The sequence below is a fragment of the Staurois parvus genome, unplaced genomic scaffold, assembly GCF_062004578.1.
Source record: "Staurois parvus isolate SC_StPar_1 unplaced genomic scaffold, SC_StPar_1.0 ptg001470l, whole genome shotgun sequence".
NCBI lineage: Eukaryota > Metazoa > Chordata > Amphibia > Anura > Ranidae > Staurois > Staurois parvus.
Window position 1 is genome coordinate 804,284 of NW_028319266.1, and position 16,793 is coordinate 821,076.

Consider the following 16,793-nt stretch of genomic DNA (forward strand, 5'->3'; position numbering starts at 1 on the left):
GTTCCTTCTCCTTACTTCCTGCCAAAATCACTTCATGCTGCATGAGCTCCATGAACCAGTCAAACAAGTTCATTAGCCTATGGAGAGCTTCTAAAACTTTTAAAACAAAACGTGATCACCAAAATGCATCATTCCATATATTTATGCTATACAAAAAAAAAAAAATGACAAAAAGAGCCATGGCAACAAACTTGCTAACAGCGGGTGCAGCAATTAGTAAAGGAAATAGGTAGTTCGGGCCATGCTGGTCCAAATGGACTATTTAAAGTGAAAGGCGGAATGGAGTTAGGCTTTAAAGCTGTTGTAAACCTCTGAAATGAACAGAGTGAACACAGTGTGTACTTGCCTCAATCCAAAGCACCCAGAATTATTTATGTCTGCTCACTCATTCCTCAGCACACAGCAGGTTATTGACAGCTTCAGCTGTGCATGTTTTCCTATGAGACTGTGAAAGGGGTGGTGTTGTCCTTTCCCTCCACTCAGATCTCAGATTACACACAGCCTTCTCTATTATATGCACCGTTTGGTATCAAATCCCCAACCCCTGCCTTTTGGAATTCAAAAATGCTGTGTAAATTCTGTACTTTGAACAGCTGACGAGGAGCGAAGGCTGTAGATAAACAGGTACAACTTACATCACAGAGGACAAGGGGGCACGCTTTATGTCTGGAGGAAAAGAGATTTATTCTCCAAACACGGAAAGGTTTCTTCACAGTAAGAGCTGTGAGAATGTGGAATAGACTCCCTTGAGAGTTGGTTGTGGCCAGCTCAGTGGATTGCTGTAGGAAAGTCCTGGATCCTTTCTTGGATACACAGAATATAACTGGATATAACATTTATAAGGAAAGTTGATCCAGGGAATATCCGATTGCCTCTCGGGGGGTCAGGAAGGAATTTTTTTCTCAGCAGGAGCAGGTTGGATCGTGCTTTGCTGGGTTTTTTGCCTTCCTCTGGATCAACTGTGGGTGTAGAATTATAAATTTTTTTTTTCTTTTTTTTAATGGTTGAACTGGATGGACTTTTGTCTTTTTTTCAGCCAGACTAACTGTGTAACTATGTAAAAATATAACTGGATATAACATTTATAGGGAAAGGTGATCCAGGGAATATCCAATTGCCTCTCGGGGGATCAGGAAGGAATTTTTTTCCCCTGCAGGAGCAAATTGGATCGTGCTTTGCTGGGTTTTTTTGCCTTCCTCTGGATTAACTGTGGGTATAGGATTATAACTTTTTTTTTTTTTTCTATGGTTGAACTAGATGGATTTTTGTCTTTTTTTTCAGCCAGACTAACTACAGTCAGGTCCATAAATATTGGGACATCGACACAATTCTAAAATTTTTGGCTCTATACACCACCACAATGGATTTGAAATGAAACAAACAAGATGTGCTTTAACTGCAGACTGTCAGCTTTAATTTGAGGGTATTTACATCCAAATCAGGTGAACGGTGTAGGAATTACAACAGTTTGCATATGTGCCTCCCACTTGTTAAGGGACCAAAAGTAATGGGACAATTGGCTTCTCAGCTGTTCCATGGCCAGGTGTGTGTTATTCCCTCATTATCCCAATTACAATGAGCAGATAAAAGGTCCAGAGTTCATTTCAAGTGTGCTATTTGCATTTGGAATCTGTTGCTGTCAACTCTCAAGATGAGATCCAAAGAGCTGTCACTATCAGTGAAGCCATCATTAGGCTGAAAAAACAAAACAAACCCATCAGAGAGATAGCAAAAACATTAGGCGTGGCCAAAACAACTGTTCAGAACATTCTTAAAAAGAAGGAACGCACCGGTGAGCTCAGCAACACCAAAAGACCCGGAAGACCACGGAAAACAACTGTGGTGGATGAGCGAAGAATTCTTTCCCTGGTGAAGAAAACACCCTTCACAACAGTTGGCCAGATCAAGAACACTCTCCAGGAGGTAGGTGTATGTGTGTCAAAGTCACCAATCAAGAGAAGACTTCACCAGAGTGAATACAGAGGGTTCACCACAAGATGGAAACCATTGGTGAGCCTCAAAAACAGGAAGGCCAGATTAGAGTTTGCCAAACGACATGTAAAAAAGCCTTCACAGTTCTGGAACAACATCCTATGGACAGATGAGACCGACATCAACTTGTACCAGAGTGATGGGAAGAGAAGAGTATGGAGAAGGAACTGCTCATGATCCTAAGCATACCACCTCATCAGTGATCATGGTGGTGGTAGTGTCATGGCGTGGGCATGTATGGCTGCCAATGGAACTGCTTCTCTTGTATTTATTGATGATGTGACTGCTGACAGAAGCAGCCGGATGAATTGTGAAGTGTTTCGGGAATATTATCGGCTCATATTCAGCCAAATGCTTCACAACTCATTGGACGCTTCACAGTGCAGATGGACAATGACCCAAAGCAGACTGCAAAAGACACCAAAGAGTTTTTTAAGGGAAAGAAGTGGAATGTTCTGCAATGGCCAAGTCAATCACCTGACCTGAATCCGATTGAGCATTTCACTTGCTGAAGACAAAACTGAAGGGAAAATGCCCCAAGAACAAGCAGGAACTGAAGACAGTTGCAGTAGAGGCCTGGCAGAGCCTCACCAGGGATGAAACCCAGCGTCTGGTGATGTCTATGCGTTCCACACTTCAGGCTGTAATTGACTGCAAAGGATTTGCAACCAAGTATTAAAAAGTGAAAGTTTGATTTATGATTATTATTCTGTCCCATTACTTTTGGTCCCTTAACAAGTGGGAGGCACATATGCAAACTGTTGTAATTCCTACACCGTTCACCTGATTTGGATGTAAATACCCTCAAATTAAAGCTGACAGTCTGCAGTTAAAGCACATCTTGTTCGTTTCATTTCAAATCCATTGTGGTGTATAGAGCCAAAAATGTTAGACTTGTGTCCATGTCCCAATATTTATGGACCTGACTGTATGTAACTATGTAACATGGGTGGATTTGATTCTTCTTTGTGCAGCACCTGAGGCCAGTCACTTCACTGGTTATATGTAGGCATTTGCAAACACTAATGCAGGCCATAGACAGGTCGAAAACCGGCCGTTTTTTCATCCCGTCTACGGCCGGCATTTACTTACTTCTGTTCCTGCAGAGAGCTCCGCTATTATATTTGACATGAAAAAGTCTTGCGGTTGCAACAATGTGTCCATTTGTATCCGTTTCGGATACAGATGGTTTTATTCAGATACAAATGGATACATTGTTGCAACAGCAAGACTTTTCATATAAAATATAATAGCGGACTGGAATTCTTCTTCTTCTTCTTTTTCTTTTTTTTCCTCTTCTTTTCTTCTTCTTTTTCTTCTTCTTCTTCTTGCAGGTTACCGCTCATGAGCAGATTTTTTTATCGGTAAAACGATTGGCCAATTTGCCCATCATTGCCGGGAAAATCGTCCAATCGGCTGCGATTTTTCCAACTTGATCGATAAAAAAAATGTGCCAAAACCCCGACCAATTAACCCACTAACGGTGTGATAATCGGACGATTTTTTTTTCGGACGAAAAATCAGCTGATTTCCGACCCGTCTATGGCCTGCATAACTCAGGATTGGCTACAGCAATTGCAGCATCCCAATGACCCTTTAAGGAGAAAAAAATACATATATATATATTTTTTTTTTAATTTTTTTTTTAATCTGTACATTGCATTCTATGGGCAGCAACACAAAGCAGGCACACATGTCATAATAATTCACGTGTCCAATGTAAATCTCTCGCTGGGACGCAGGAAATGGCGGGGACACACTCGGCGTAGTCACCGCCATCCATTACTCTGTCCTTGTCACCGTGAAGGTCTCACAGTTGGAGCCGCAGAGAAGAGTCTCAGGGTTTGGCTTTTGCTCTGTAGCACAATGCAATTCGCTCTCCACCCGTACGCCGTACGCCGCGCCTGGCGCTGCAGGGGCGGCAATTATTTCTGTATTATACACACAAAGAGCCGCTGCCGAAATGGCTGAGCTGGCCTATTGTGGTGGTAATCTGTAATCCAGGTAATTGGTTATTTGGGGAGCGGTGGGTTGCGGAGCGTCCTGTGGATTCATGTACAATGTGACAGGTGACTCTGTACAGATGGTCATACAAGGACTCCCTCTGTATATAATGAGGGCTCCAAGACAGCATTACAAATCGGGTCCCATTCCATTTTAATACGAAATCACCGGGTACTTTATTGGGGACACCCAACCGGAACTTAAATAATGGGTAGATGCAACCCTAACTGGATGAGATTTAGCTTGCTTTGTGCACAGGTTATCGTAAACACGTGTTATTTTATTGTAAAAAATACCGTTTTTAGCTTTTTTTTTTTAATCCTTTGTTGCATCTCAGCGTTGCTGATCTCCTGTTTGCCAAAACATCCTGCTTACATGTATTCCAGCAATGAAATATATTTGAAATATATTTTAAAAAAATTCTTCCCAAATATATTGCCATATATTTTAAATGCTACAATTTTGGCCGTATGAAATATATTTCAATAACAAAAAAAAAAAAATATATATATATATATATACATACATACATACATACATACATACATACATACACACACACACACACACATATATATATATATATACACTGCATGTTGAAATGCGTTTTTATTACAAAATATATGAAAAACATTTTTAAAAGTACATTTCAAATATACTGTATATCTTTAAAAATACAAATCTACATTTCTGAAATACATTTACAAATATATGTAAAAATATATGCTAATATATATATATATATATACACATACACTGCATGTTGAAATGCATTTTATTACAAAATATATGAAAAATATTTTTGCAAAAAGTAGATTTCAGATATATGTAAAAATATGTGTTCAAATTACTTTTTTCTATGTTAAAAAAAATCTGAAGAATATAAATTTAAATTTTTTAAAAATATATTTTTTTTAATATATTCTTCAGATTTTTTTTTAACATACAAAAAAGTAATTTTAACACATATTTTTACATATATCTGAAATCTACTTTTTGCAAAAATATTTTTCATATATTTTGTAATAAAATGCATTTCAACATGCAGTGTATGTGTGTGTATATATATATATATATATATATATATAGATATATATATAGATATATAGATATATATATTTTATATGTGTGTGTATGTGTGTGTGTATATATAAATATATATATATATATATATATATACATATATATATTGAATATGGCCAAAAATTGTAGCATTTAAAATATATGACAGTATATTTGGGAATAATATTTTTAAAATATATTTAAAATATATTTTTCTTCCATATAGGGTGCCTGCATAACGTGTGCTGAAACGGTAACTTTCAGTCTCCATTGAGGATCCATATGACAGGGTGACAATGCACCTCCATGACTAATTCCCGCGGGAGGGACGAAACACATTGGGAGGCTAACTCAATGAAGGATGGTGGAGGCCTTTCAAGTCACCACGTGGACTGCTTGGGTGATATCGTCTTCTTGGAAATCAAAATCTGAACAAATTTAACCTAAGCAGTCCAAATTGTAAAATATGAGGCTAACTCAAAGAAGGATGGTAGAGGCCTTTTTTTCACCATGTGGACTGCTTGGGTGAAATTATGTTCTTGGAAATCAGAATCTGAACAAATTTAACCTAGGCAGTCCAAATGGTAAAATATGAGGCTAACTCAAAGAAGGATGGTGGAGACCTTTCAAGTCACCATGTGGACTGCTTGAGTGAAATTATCTTGCAAATCAAAATCTGAACAAATTTACTCTAAGCAATCTAAATGGTAAAACATGAGACTAATTCAAAGAAGGATGGTGGAGGGCTTTCAAGTCACCATGTGGACTGCTTAGGTGAAATTATCTTGGAAATCAAAATCTGAACAAATTTACTCTAAGCAGTCCAAATGGTAAAATATGAGGCTAACTCAAAGAAGGATGGTGGAGGCCTTCACCATGTGGACTGCTTGGGTGAAATTTTTGAAAATTTCACCTGAGCAGTCCCATAGTAAAGTTTGAGGCCAATTTTGTTAAAACTGTGGTGAAGGCAATCAATTTTGGCAAATTAACCCTCATTTGGAGAAGGGTGGGTGAGGCAGAGCACACAGCTTATTTTAATGGAGGGCTCATCTTTGAAAGCTTCTGCTTCAGAAAAGTTGAGCAGAACAGTGAAGTAACATCCCAGAAGAGGGTATTCTACATTTGAATATTTGTGGGTGTGTTTTTTGATCGGTTATGCAAAAAGTAGACATGTGCATTAAAGTTGATCTAAACCCTAACTTGAAGACACTTGGCACATGTATGAATATCATGGTCTTAGCTTCTGTGACATTGTTAACCCCTGCCCATACTCCACATATCATCTGCCAACTTTTCGGATGGGAGCACCCAAATCCCACCCACTTAACAGGATGGTCCTATGCAGACTTAGCCTGTAAATATGTTTTTGCAGTCTTTGCAGTTGCGTGCCCATCACATCCTCTTGATGTGTTGTCCTGCCTAGACCCCACCAGTAAATATGTGCTCCCTGATACCCATTATTAATGCCTTTTTGAGTTTTGACATATGTGGAGTGACTCGAATGATGACCGATGCTGTGTTCCTGGCCATGTCCTGAGATCATAGCATCAACAAGACGTGTCCCAGCAAATACAGGATAGTTGGCAAGTAACTTGCTAAAACATTGTGTATCATACTCAAGTGTCTTTTTCATTTTGTCCATCTCATTGCTGCTGTTCTTCTCCACCTTCTTTCATCCACTTCTTGTCTACATGCATTTGCTCCAATGTCGTCTGCTTATCATTATTCTGGACTGGCTCCCAGTGACCGTGCTGGGAAAATGTGTGTTGGCACTACAGCTTGTAGCCTCCACCAGAAGATCATTGGACAGGGTGACAATGGAGGACCATGCCTGCAAAATGTGTTTAGGTACATCAGCTTGTAGACACCATCAGTAGATATTTCTTTTTTGTTGCTTGACATACGTCGCCCTTCCATGTGCTCCTTGCTGTGAAGGCCAGTTATAGACGGGGGCAGTGGCCATTTTTTGTACCATCAGTAGATTACTGGACAGGGCAACAATGGTGGACCATGCCTGCAAAATTGGTTTGGTACATCAGCTTGTAGCCACCATCAGTAGATCATTGGACAGGGTGACAATGGTAGACCAGGCCTTCAAAATGGGTTTTGGTACATCAGCTTTTAGCCACCATCAGTAGATCATTGGACAGGGTGACAATGGTGGGAGCATGTCTGCAAAATGTGTGTTGACACATCAGCTTGAAGCCTCCACCAGAGACAGGGTGACAATGGTAGACCATAGCTGCAAAATATGTGTTTGCATGTCACCTGGTAGCCACCAAAAGTAGGTCATGTGACAGGGTGACAATGGTGCATCATCCCAGCAAAATATGTATCCGCACATCAGATGGTCTCCACCACCAGTAAATCATGTGAGAGGGCACAGTACAGGGGGATCAGGAGGGCACAGTACAGGGGGATCAGGAGGGCACAGTACAGGGGGATCAGGAGGGCACAGTACAGGGGGGGTCAGGAGGGCTCAGTACAGGGGGATCAGGAGGACACAGTACAGGGGGATCAGGAGAGCACAGTACAGGGGGATCAGGAGAGCACAGTACAGGGGGGTCAGGAGGGCTCAGTACAGGGGGATCAGGAGGGCACAATACTGAGAGTCAGGAGGGCACAGTACAGGGGGATCAGGAGAGCACAGTACAGGGGGATCAGGAGGGCACAATACTGAGAGTCAGGAGGGCACAGTACAGGGGGATCAGGAGAGCACAGTACAGGGGGATCAGGAGGGCACAGTACAGGGGGGATCAGAAAGGCACAGTACAGGGGGATCAGGAGGGCACAGTACAAGGGGGATCAGAAAGGCACAGTACAGGGGAATCAGGAGGGCACAGTAGAGGGGGATCAGGAGAGCATAGTACAGGGGGATCAGGAGAGCACAATATAGGGGGATCAGGAGGGCACAGTACAGGGGGAGTCAGGAGGGCATAGTACAAGGGGGATCAGGAGGGCACAGTACAGGGGGATCAGGAGGGCACAGTACAAGGGGAGTCAGGAGGGCACAGTACAGGGGGATCAGGAGGGCACAGTACAGGGGGATCAGGAGGGCACAGTATATGAGGATCAGGAGGGCACAGTACAGGGGGGTCAGCAGGGCACAGTACAGGGGGTCAGGAGGGCACAGTACAGGGGAGTCAGGAGGGTACAGTACATGAGGATCAGGAGGGCACAGTACAGGGGGGTCAGCAGGGCACAGTACAGGGGGTCAGGAGGGCACAGTACAGGTTCCAGGACACTGCCTGGGATATGGCTAGCCTGGGACAGCTAAGTAAAAAGTGTGACTGTCCCAGCAATTCTGGGACAGTTGTCAAGTTGCAATACAAGATTATCATGGGGCCCCATGCACCTGGGGCCCCTGGGCTCTGCCCATACATTAAGAGGGCCCTGAATAGTGGTGGACCATGCCTGCTAAGCATGTGTTAGAACAACAGCTTGTAGCTACCACCAATAGCTTCAAAATATCAACTTATGGTCTCCACCAAAAAGGAAGGAAACAACAGAGGGCGCCAACCAAGTGCAGTATTTAGGAAAAGCCTTTATTAAAAATCATAATGATAATTCACAAGTTGCATAATTTATTTATTTCAGGTACTTATATAGCGCCGTCAATTTACGTCGCGCTTTACATATATATTGTACAGTCACATCAGTCCCCGCCCCCCAGGGGTGTACAATCTAAGGTCCCTAACTCACATCCATACATACACATACTAGGGACAATGTAGACAGGAGCCAATTCACCTACCAGCATGTCTTTGGAGTGTGGGAGGAAACCGGAGTACCCGGAGGAAACCCATGCAGGCACAGGGAGAACATGCAAACTCCAGGCAGGTGGTGCCATAGTTGGGATTTGAACCAATGACCCGAGTACTGCCAGGCAGAAGTGCTAACCACTTAGCCACTGTGCTGCCCGAGGATAAGAGCATGTCATCCACCCAGTATGGTTTGCTGTTGACCTTCAGTGTGTCTTCAGGAGCCAGGAAGTTAGCGACGCTTCCCACGCTGTGGCCCTCCCAGGCCACTTCCGGTCCTCCAGGGTGGCTCCAGGATTTCTGCCATCCTAGACAGTTCCTGACAGCGGCATCTGATTCCTGAAGACACACTGAGGCTCAACAGCAAAGCGCTCTGGGTAGATGACACTTATCTGTATGCATCCTGCGAGCTGCCAAAGTCTTTTCCTATAAACTGCACTTAGTTGGCGCCCTCTGCTGTTTCCTTTAAATAGTGCAGAGATGGTTCCAGCCTGCTGCCACGGAAATCTTTAGACCTATAAACTTTTTTAGTATAATCCCCCCCTCCCCCCCCCCACGGCACATTCACATGTATGATTATGTTGCAACTTAGCTGTACCCTTACCTGTTCCATTCCTGATAATTCCTGAGTGTAGTCACCACCAGCGGTTCATATGAGAAGGGTGACAATTGAGGGACAGTTGTCATCTGAACCTTCATGGCAGATTCTCCAGGGATTCATTTTATTGAAAACTGCAGACCGAAGATGACATTAACCCCTTCCAGTCCGGACACTTTCCCCCCCTTCCAGTCCGGACACTTTCCCCCCCCCTTCCAGTCCAGACACTTTCACCCCCCCTTCCAGTCCGGACACTTTCACCCCCTTCCAGTCCGGACACTTCCCCCCCCCCCCCTTCCAATCCGGACACTTTCACCCCCTTCCAGTCCGGACACTTTCACCCCCTTCCAGTCCAGACACTTCCCCCCCTTCCAGTCCGGACACTTTCACCCCCTTCCAGTCCGGACACTTCCCCCCCTTCCAGTCCGGACACTTTCACCCCCTTCCAGTCCGGACACTTTCACCCTCTTCCAGTCCGGACACTTTCCCCCCCCCCTTCCAGTCCGGACACTTTCCCCCCCCTTCCAGTCCGGACACTTTCCCCCCCCTTCCAGTCCGGACACTTTCCCCCCCTTCCACACTTCCCCCCTTCCAGTCTGGACACTTTCCCCCCTTCCAGTCCGGACACTTTCCCCCCCCTTCCAGTCCGGACACTTTCCCCCCCCCTTCCTGTCCAGACACTTTCCCCCCCTTCCAGTCCGGACACTTTCCCCCCCTTCCAGTCCGGACACTTCCCCCCCCCCTTCCAGTCCGGACACTTTCCCCCCCTTCCTGTCCGGACACTTTCCCCCCCTTCCAGTCCGGACACTTTCCCCCCCTTCCAGTCCGGACACTTCCCCCCCTTCCAGTCCGTACACTTTCCCCCCCTTCCTGTCCGGACACTTTCCCCCCTTCCTGTCCGGACACTTTCCCCCCCTTCCTGTCCGGACACTTTCACCCCCTTCCAGTCCGGACACTTTCACCCCCCTCTAGTCTGGACACTTTCACCCCCTTCCCCCCCAGGCCAATTTTCAGTTTTCAGCGCTATCACACTTTGAATGACAATTGCACGGTCATGCAACACTGTACCCATATGAATTTTTTAGAATTTTTTTGAGACCGAGAACACTTTATTTTGGTGGTATTTATTCACCGCTGGGATTTTTTTTTTTTTTGCTATATAAATGAAGAAGTCCAAAAATGTTGAAAAAAGGTGTTTTTCTTATAAAATTTTGCAAATAAATAATATTTCATCATAAATCTCGGCCAAAATTTATTCCGTTATCTTTTTAGTAAAAAATAAATAACCCAAATTAGTTTATAACCAAAAATTATAATTTTTCAAAAATGTTTTAAACATTTTTATTTTATTTTTTTATATTATTATTTATGTTTTTTTTTACATACTGTCACCCTAGCAGTGTGGGGTCACCATGGTGACACTGTACTACTTGTGGGGGGTGATGATTTTTTTTTTTTTACACTGATTGCTTTTACACCCATAAAGGCTGTAAAAGCGATTATTTCTCCTTCTCTCTGGCTGCATTCTTGCAGCCATTGAGAAATACTGTGTGAGCTGTGATTGGTCACAGCTTGTCACATGGTACAAGGCTGCTGTGAATGGCCCTGTACCATGTGACCTCTGTGATCATTCACAGATTTCATACGTAGTACGCAATGATGTCAGAAGTGACATCTTGCTTACACCTATTCATGTGATTACTGATTGGCCAATCAGTGATCATATGATCGGGACCTCCAGACACAGTGGAACACCGATTGGCGTACGGGACCTCTGTGTGAGGTCCCGATCATGTGGTCACTGATTGGCCAATCAGTAATCACATGAAGAGTAGTAAGCAAGATGTCACTTCTGACATCATTGCTTACTACGTGTGAAATCTGTGAATGATCACAGAATCAGTGATCACATGATTGGAACCTCACACAGAGGTCCCGTACAGCGATCGGTGTGCTGGATCACGATGCCACGAGCTCCCAAGGAGCATACACAGTCCAAAATGGCGGGTGCCATTTATGAACAGCAACCCGCCCCTGCAGGGTGGCGAGGGTGGGAGGGCTGTTTGTAAAGTTGCAGGGTGGCAAGCAGGGGAGGACTGACCATTTGGAAACTCGGGCACTGCCCAAGGGCCCAGGGTCAGTAGGGGGCCCCATGAGATGCCCCTGGTACCTTTTTCATAGGCTTTTTTGAGTTTGGGCAAGGACACAGGGGCCCCATGATGCCATATTGCCTGGGGGCCCCATGAGTTGTCAATCTGCCCCTGGTGGCAAGGGTGGAAGGGCTGTTTGTAAAGGCGCAGGGTAGTGAGGGTGGGAGGACTGTTTGTAAAGGCGCAGGGTGGCGAGGGTGGAAGGGCTGTTTGTAAAGGCGCAGGGTGGCGAGGGTGGAAGGGCTGTTTGTAAAGGCGCAGGGTGGCAAGGGTGGAAGGGCTGTTTGTAAAAGCGCAGGGTGGCGAGGGTGGAAGGGCTGTTTGTAAAGGCGCAGGGTAGTGAGGGTGGGAGGGGTGTTTGTAAAGGCACAGGGTGGCGAGGGCGGAAGGGCTGTTTGTAAAGGCGCAGGGTAGCAAGGGTGGAAGGGCTGTTTGTAAAGGCGCAGGGTAGCGAGGGCAGAAGGGCTGTTTGTAAAGGCGCAGGGTGGTGAGGGTGGGAGGGCTGTTTGTAAAGGCTCAGGGTGGCGAGGGTGGGAGGGCTGTTTGTAAAGGCGCAGGGTAGCGAGGGCAGAAGGGCTGTTTGTAAAGGCGCAGGGTGGCGAGGGTGGGAGGGCTGTTTGTAAAGGCGCAGGGTGGCGAGGGTGGGAGGGCTGTTTGTAAAGGCGCAGGGTGGCGAGGGTGGGAGGGCTGTTTGTAAAGGCGCAGGGTGGCGAGGGTGGGAGGGCTGTTTGTAAAGGCGCAGGGTGGCGAGGGTAGAAGGGCTGTTTGTAAATGGGAAGTGGTTACCATGTTACAGCGTTTAGCGTTTGGGTTTAGATCTACTTTAAACATTTAAAAATGATCCCTCGTCCTCGTTATTAAAGCCGCGTCCGGCGGTACAGCGAGAGGTCACGGCTTTTCATTTAATCCGCCACTGATATGTGCGTACAACTGGTGGAAAGTTCCCTGACGAAGACTCAATAACTAACATTCCTCAAGGCACAAAAGAGAAAGCAAGGAGTGGGAAAGAGAGAGTCCATTGATCGACCTCCCAGTAATTAATGGTAATGAATTGCCCTCCAGCTCACTTCCAGTAGTTTACTAGGCTCTTGAAAAAAAAAAAAATTCAATGTTTAACTGAAAAAAAAAAATTCGATGTTTAACTGAAAAAAAAAAAAATTTGATGTTTAACTGAAAAAAAAAAAAAAAAAAGTAGGAGCAAATCACCTTGTGTGTTCGCTGGGATCAAGTCCTACAATGACGGATGATAGACAAATGCTTTGTTCTTTTCAGTGTCAAAGGAAATTAATTTCTGCCTGGCTTGTGTTTTTCTCTGAGGCAGATATTGATGAATGTGCTGAGGGCATCATAGAGTGTCACAACCATTCCCGCTGTGCTAACCTCCCGGGGTGGTACCACTGTGAGTGCAGAAGCGGTTTCCATGACAACGGGACCTACTCCATATCTGGGGAGTCCTGTGTTGGTAAGCAGACGTCGCTCGAGAACTTTTTATATATCTATATCTCTCTATTTTTTTCCTACTCTTTTTCTTACATTCCCTGTCTTGTGTCTGCATGGGGCTTTCATGAAAGAAATGTCATCACATTTTGGGGGGGGGGCGGTTTGCAAAGATGCAGGGTGGCGAGGGTGGAAGGGCTGTTTGCAAAGACGCAGGGTGGCGAGGGTAGAAGGGCTGTTTGTAAAGACGCAGGGTGGCAAGGGTAGAAGGGCTGTTTGTAAAGACTCAGTGGTGAGGGTGGAAGAGTTGTTTGTAAAGACGCAGGGTGGCGAGGGTGGAAAGGCTGTTTGTAAAGACGCAGGGTGGCAAGGGTGGGAGGGTTGTTTGTAAAGATGCAGGTTGGGGAGGGTAGAAGGGCTGTTTGTAAAGACGCAGGGTGGTGAGGGTGGGAGGGCTGTTTGTAAAGATGCAGGGTGGTGAGGGTGGGAGGGCTGTTTGTAAAGACGCAGGGTGGGAGGGCTGTTTGTAAAGACACAGGGTGGCGAGGATGGAAGGGCCGTCTGTAAAGATGCAGGCTGGCGAAGGTGAAACGGCTGTTTGTAAAGACACAGGGTGGCGAGGGTGGAAGGGCCGTCTCTAAAGATGCAGGCTGGCGAGGGTGGAAGGGTCGTTTGTAAAGACGCAGGGTGGCGAGGGTGGAAGGGCCGTCTCTAAAGATGCAGGCTGGCGAGGGTGGAAGGGTCGTTTGTAAAGACACAGGGTGGCGAGGGCTGTTTGAAAAGGCACAGGGTGGCGAGTTAGCTCTGCAAATATTCACATTAAACTGCCACTTTATGGTGACGTTCAGCAGGAACATGGAGGAATGCACTGAATGTATGTAATGGCAAATAGTGATGGGGTGTGCTGGAGGGTCGATTGTTGCTGACTTCTAGGGGATCCATTGTAGCTGGGGAGTCTATTGTTTCTTGTGAGGGATCTATTTTCCTGGGGGGGGGGTAGTTGTTGCTGCGAGGAATCTACTATTGAGGGAGAGATCTATTATGACTGGTTGCCAGGGGATCTATTGTAGCTGGGGCATCTATTGTTTCTTGTGAGAGATCTATTTATCCTGGGGGGGGCATGTGTTGCTAGGAGGAATATACTGTTGAGGGAGTGATCTATTGTTGCTGGCTGCTGAGGGATATATTTTCTACTGTTGTTGGGATAGTTGTGGCTGGGAGGGATCTACTGTTGAAGGAGGAATCTATTATTGCTGGGAGGGTTAGTTGTTGCTGGCGGGAGCTATTGTTACTTTTGGGGGGGTCTATTGTTGCTGGGGGATCTATTATTGCTGTGGGGTCTACTAACTACAGGGTCTACAGGCTACAGGGGATCTACTTTATTGATTTTTTTATCAGTAACAAATTCCATACAAATTACTCAGCATCACAAAATGATACTTGGCTCTGTATTCTCTAAAAGGGCCGAACTGGGAGGTGGGTATGTTTTGGAACCGAAGGATGGTGCTTGGAGGTGGGTAGGGGGTGGAAGTAAGGGATGGTGCTTGGAGGTGGGAAGGGGGTGGAACCAAGGGATGGTGCTTGGAGGTGGGTAGGGGGTGGAACCAAGGGATGATGCTTGGAGATGGGTGGGGGGGGAACCAAGGGACGGTGCTTGGAGGTGGGTAGGTGGTGGAACCGAGGGATGGTGCTTGGAGGTGGGTAGGGGGTGGAACCGAGGGATGGTGCTTGGAGGTGGGTAGGGGGTGGAACCAAGGGATGGTGCTTGGAGGTGGGAAGGGGGTGGAACCAAGGGATGGTGCTTGGAGGTGGGTAGGGGGTGGAACCGAGGGATGGTGCTTGGAGGTGGGTAGGGGGTGGAACCGAGGGATGGTCCTTGGAGGTGGGTAAGGGGTGGAACCGAGGGATGGTGCTTGGAGGTGGGTAGGGGGTGGAACCGAGGGATGGTGCTTGGAGGTGGGTAGGGGCTGGAACTAAGGGATGGTGCTTGGAGGTGGAACCGAGGGAAGGTGCTTGGAGGTGGGTACGGGGGGGAACCAAGGGATGGTGCTTGGAGGTGGGTAAGGGGGGGAACCAAGGGATGGTGCTTGGAGGTGGGTAGGGGGTGGAACCGAGGGACGGTGCTTGGAGGTGGGTAGGGGGCAGAGATAAGGGTTGAAATGAAAGCCCTGGTGACATTGTTCTCAGACTCAGAGAAGTCACCTAGGAGGTCCATGTGGTCAAATCGGAGGCCAAGTTTGATAAAATTGGGGTGAAGACAATATTTTCAATTTTGCTGGAAATCCAATTTTGGTAAAATGACTGCACATCCCGAATTTGGAGAAGGGTGAGAGAGGCGCCAGGCACACAGCTTATTTCAATGGAGAATCTTTTTGAAGCTTTTATTAGGACTTCTGAAGAGTTGAGCAGAAAAGTGAAGGAATTTCCCGGAAGGGGTACTTTATGTTGGAATATTGGTGGCTGAATTTTTGTCCAATTTTGCAAAAAGCAGACCTGCAGATTATAGTCTGTCTACACCCCAACTTAGGGTTTTTCAGTCAGGGTTCCTCCAGAGGTTTCTAGGGGTTCCCTGAGGAATGAGAAATGTCTGCCTCTCAGATAAGTTCCAATTGACACCAGAGACTACAGACATGGTACCAAAGACGGTCAGAGACTGCAGACATGATACAAGAGATGGGCAGAGACTGCAAACATAGTACAGAAGAGGGTCAGAGGCTGCAGCCATGGTACAGGAGATGGTCAGGGAGTGTAAACATAGTACAGTAAATGGTCTGAGACTGCAGACATGGTACAGGAGAGGGTCAGAGACTGCAGACATGGTACAGGAGATGGGCAGAGACTGCAGAAATAGTACAAGAGATGTTCAAAGACTGCAGACATGCTACAGGAGACAGTCAGAGACTGCAGACATGCTACAGGAGACAGTCAGAGACTGCAGACATAATACAGGAGACAGTCAGAGACTGCAGACATGCTACAGGAGACAGTCAGAGACTGCAGACATAGTACAGGACATGGTCATAGACTGCAGACATGCTACAGGAGACGGTCAGAGACTGCAGACATGCTACAGGAGACGGTCAGAGACTGCAGACATGGTACAGGAGACGGTCAGAGACTGCAGACATACTACAGGAGACGGTCAGAGACTGCAGACATACTACAGGAGACGGTCAGAGACTGCAGACATACTACAGGAGACGGTCAGAGACTGCAGACATACTACAGGAGACGGTCAGAGACTGCAGACATACTACAGGAGACGGTCAGAGACTGCAGACATACTACAGGAGATGGTCAGAGACTGCAGACATACTACAGGAGATGGTCAGAGACTGCAGACATACTACAGGAGACGGTCAGAGACTGCAGACATGGTACAGGAGACGGTCAGAGACTGCAGGCACATTACAGGAGACGGTCAGAGACTGCAGACATACTACAGGAGACGGTCAGAGACTGCAGACATGGTACAGGAGATGGTCAGAGACTGCAGGCATACTACAGGAGACGGTCAGAGACTGCAGACATACTACAGGAGACGGTCAGAGACTGCAGACATGGTACAGGAGACAGTCAGAGACTGCAAATGACTGAGCTAGCCTAAAGAACATTTTTGCTTTACCCAAGTAAGAGAAACACAGCCTGCTATCTGCGGGGACTCAGAGGGCCAAACAATAAGTGCCTAAAGGGCCACAGGTTGGCCACCAGGACGGCAGACCAAACGTCCGACTGCCTAAACATTAGCATTCCGTCTTGGAGATGATGAAGCCCGGCTCTCATTTCATG

The 16,793-nt window shown here is 46.1% G+C and overlaps 1 protein-coding gene across 1 annotated transcript in view; it reads left to right on the top strand.

Moving 5' to 3' along the window:
* Positions 1-16,793, top strand: part of NELL1 (neural EGFL like 1) — an 846,265-nt gene that overhangs the window by 762,635 nt on the left and 66,837 nt on the right. Inside the window, exon 14 of the mRNA XM_089662420.1 lies at positions 12,889-13,029. Coding sequence (XP_089518546.1) covers positions 12,889-13,029 — 141 coding nt within the window. The remainder of the gene's footprint in view (positions 1-12,888; positions 13,030-16,793) is intronic.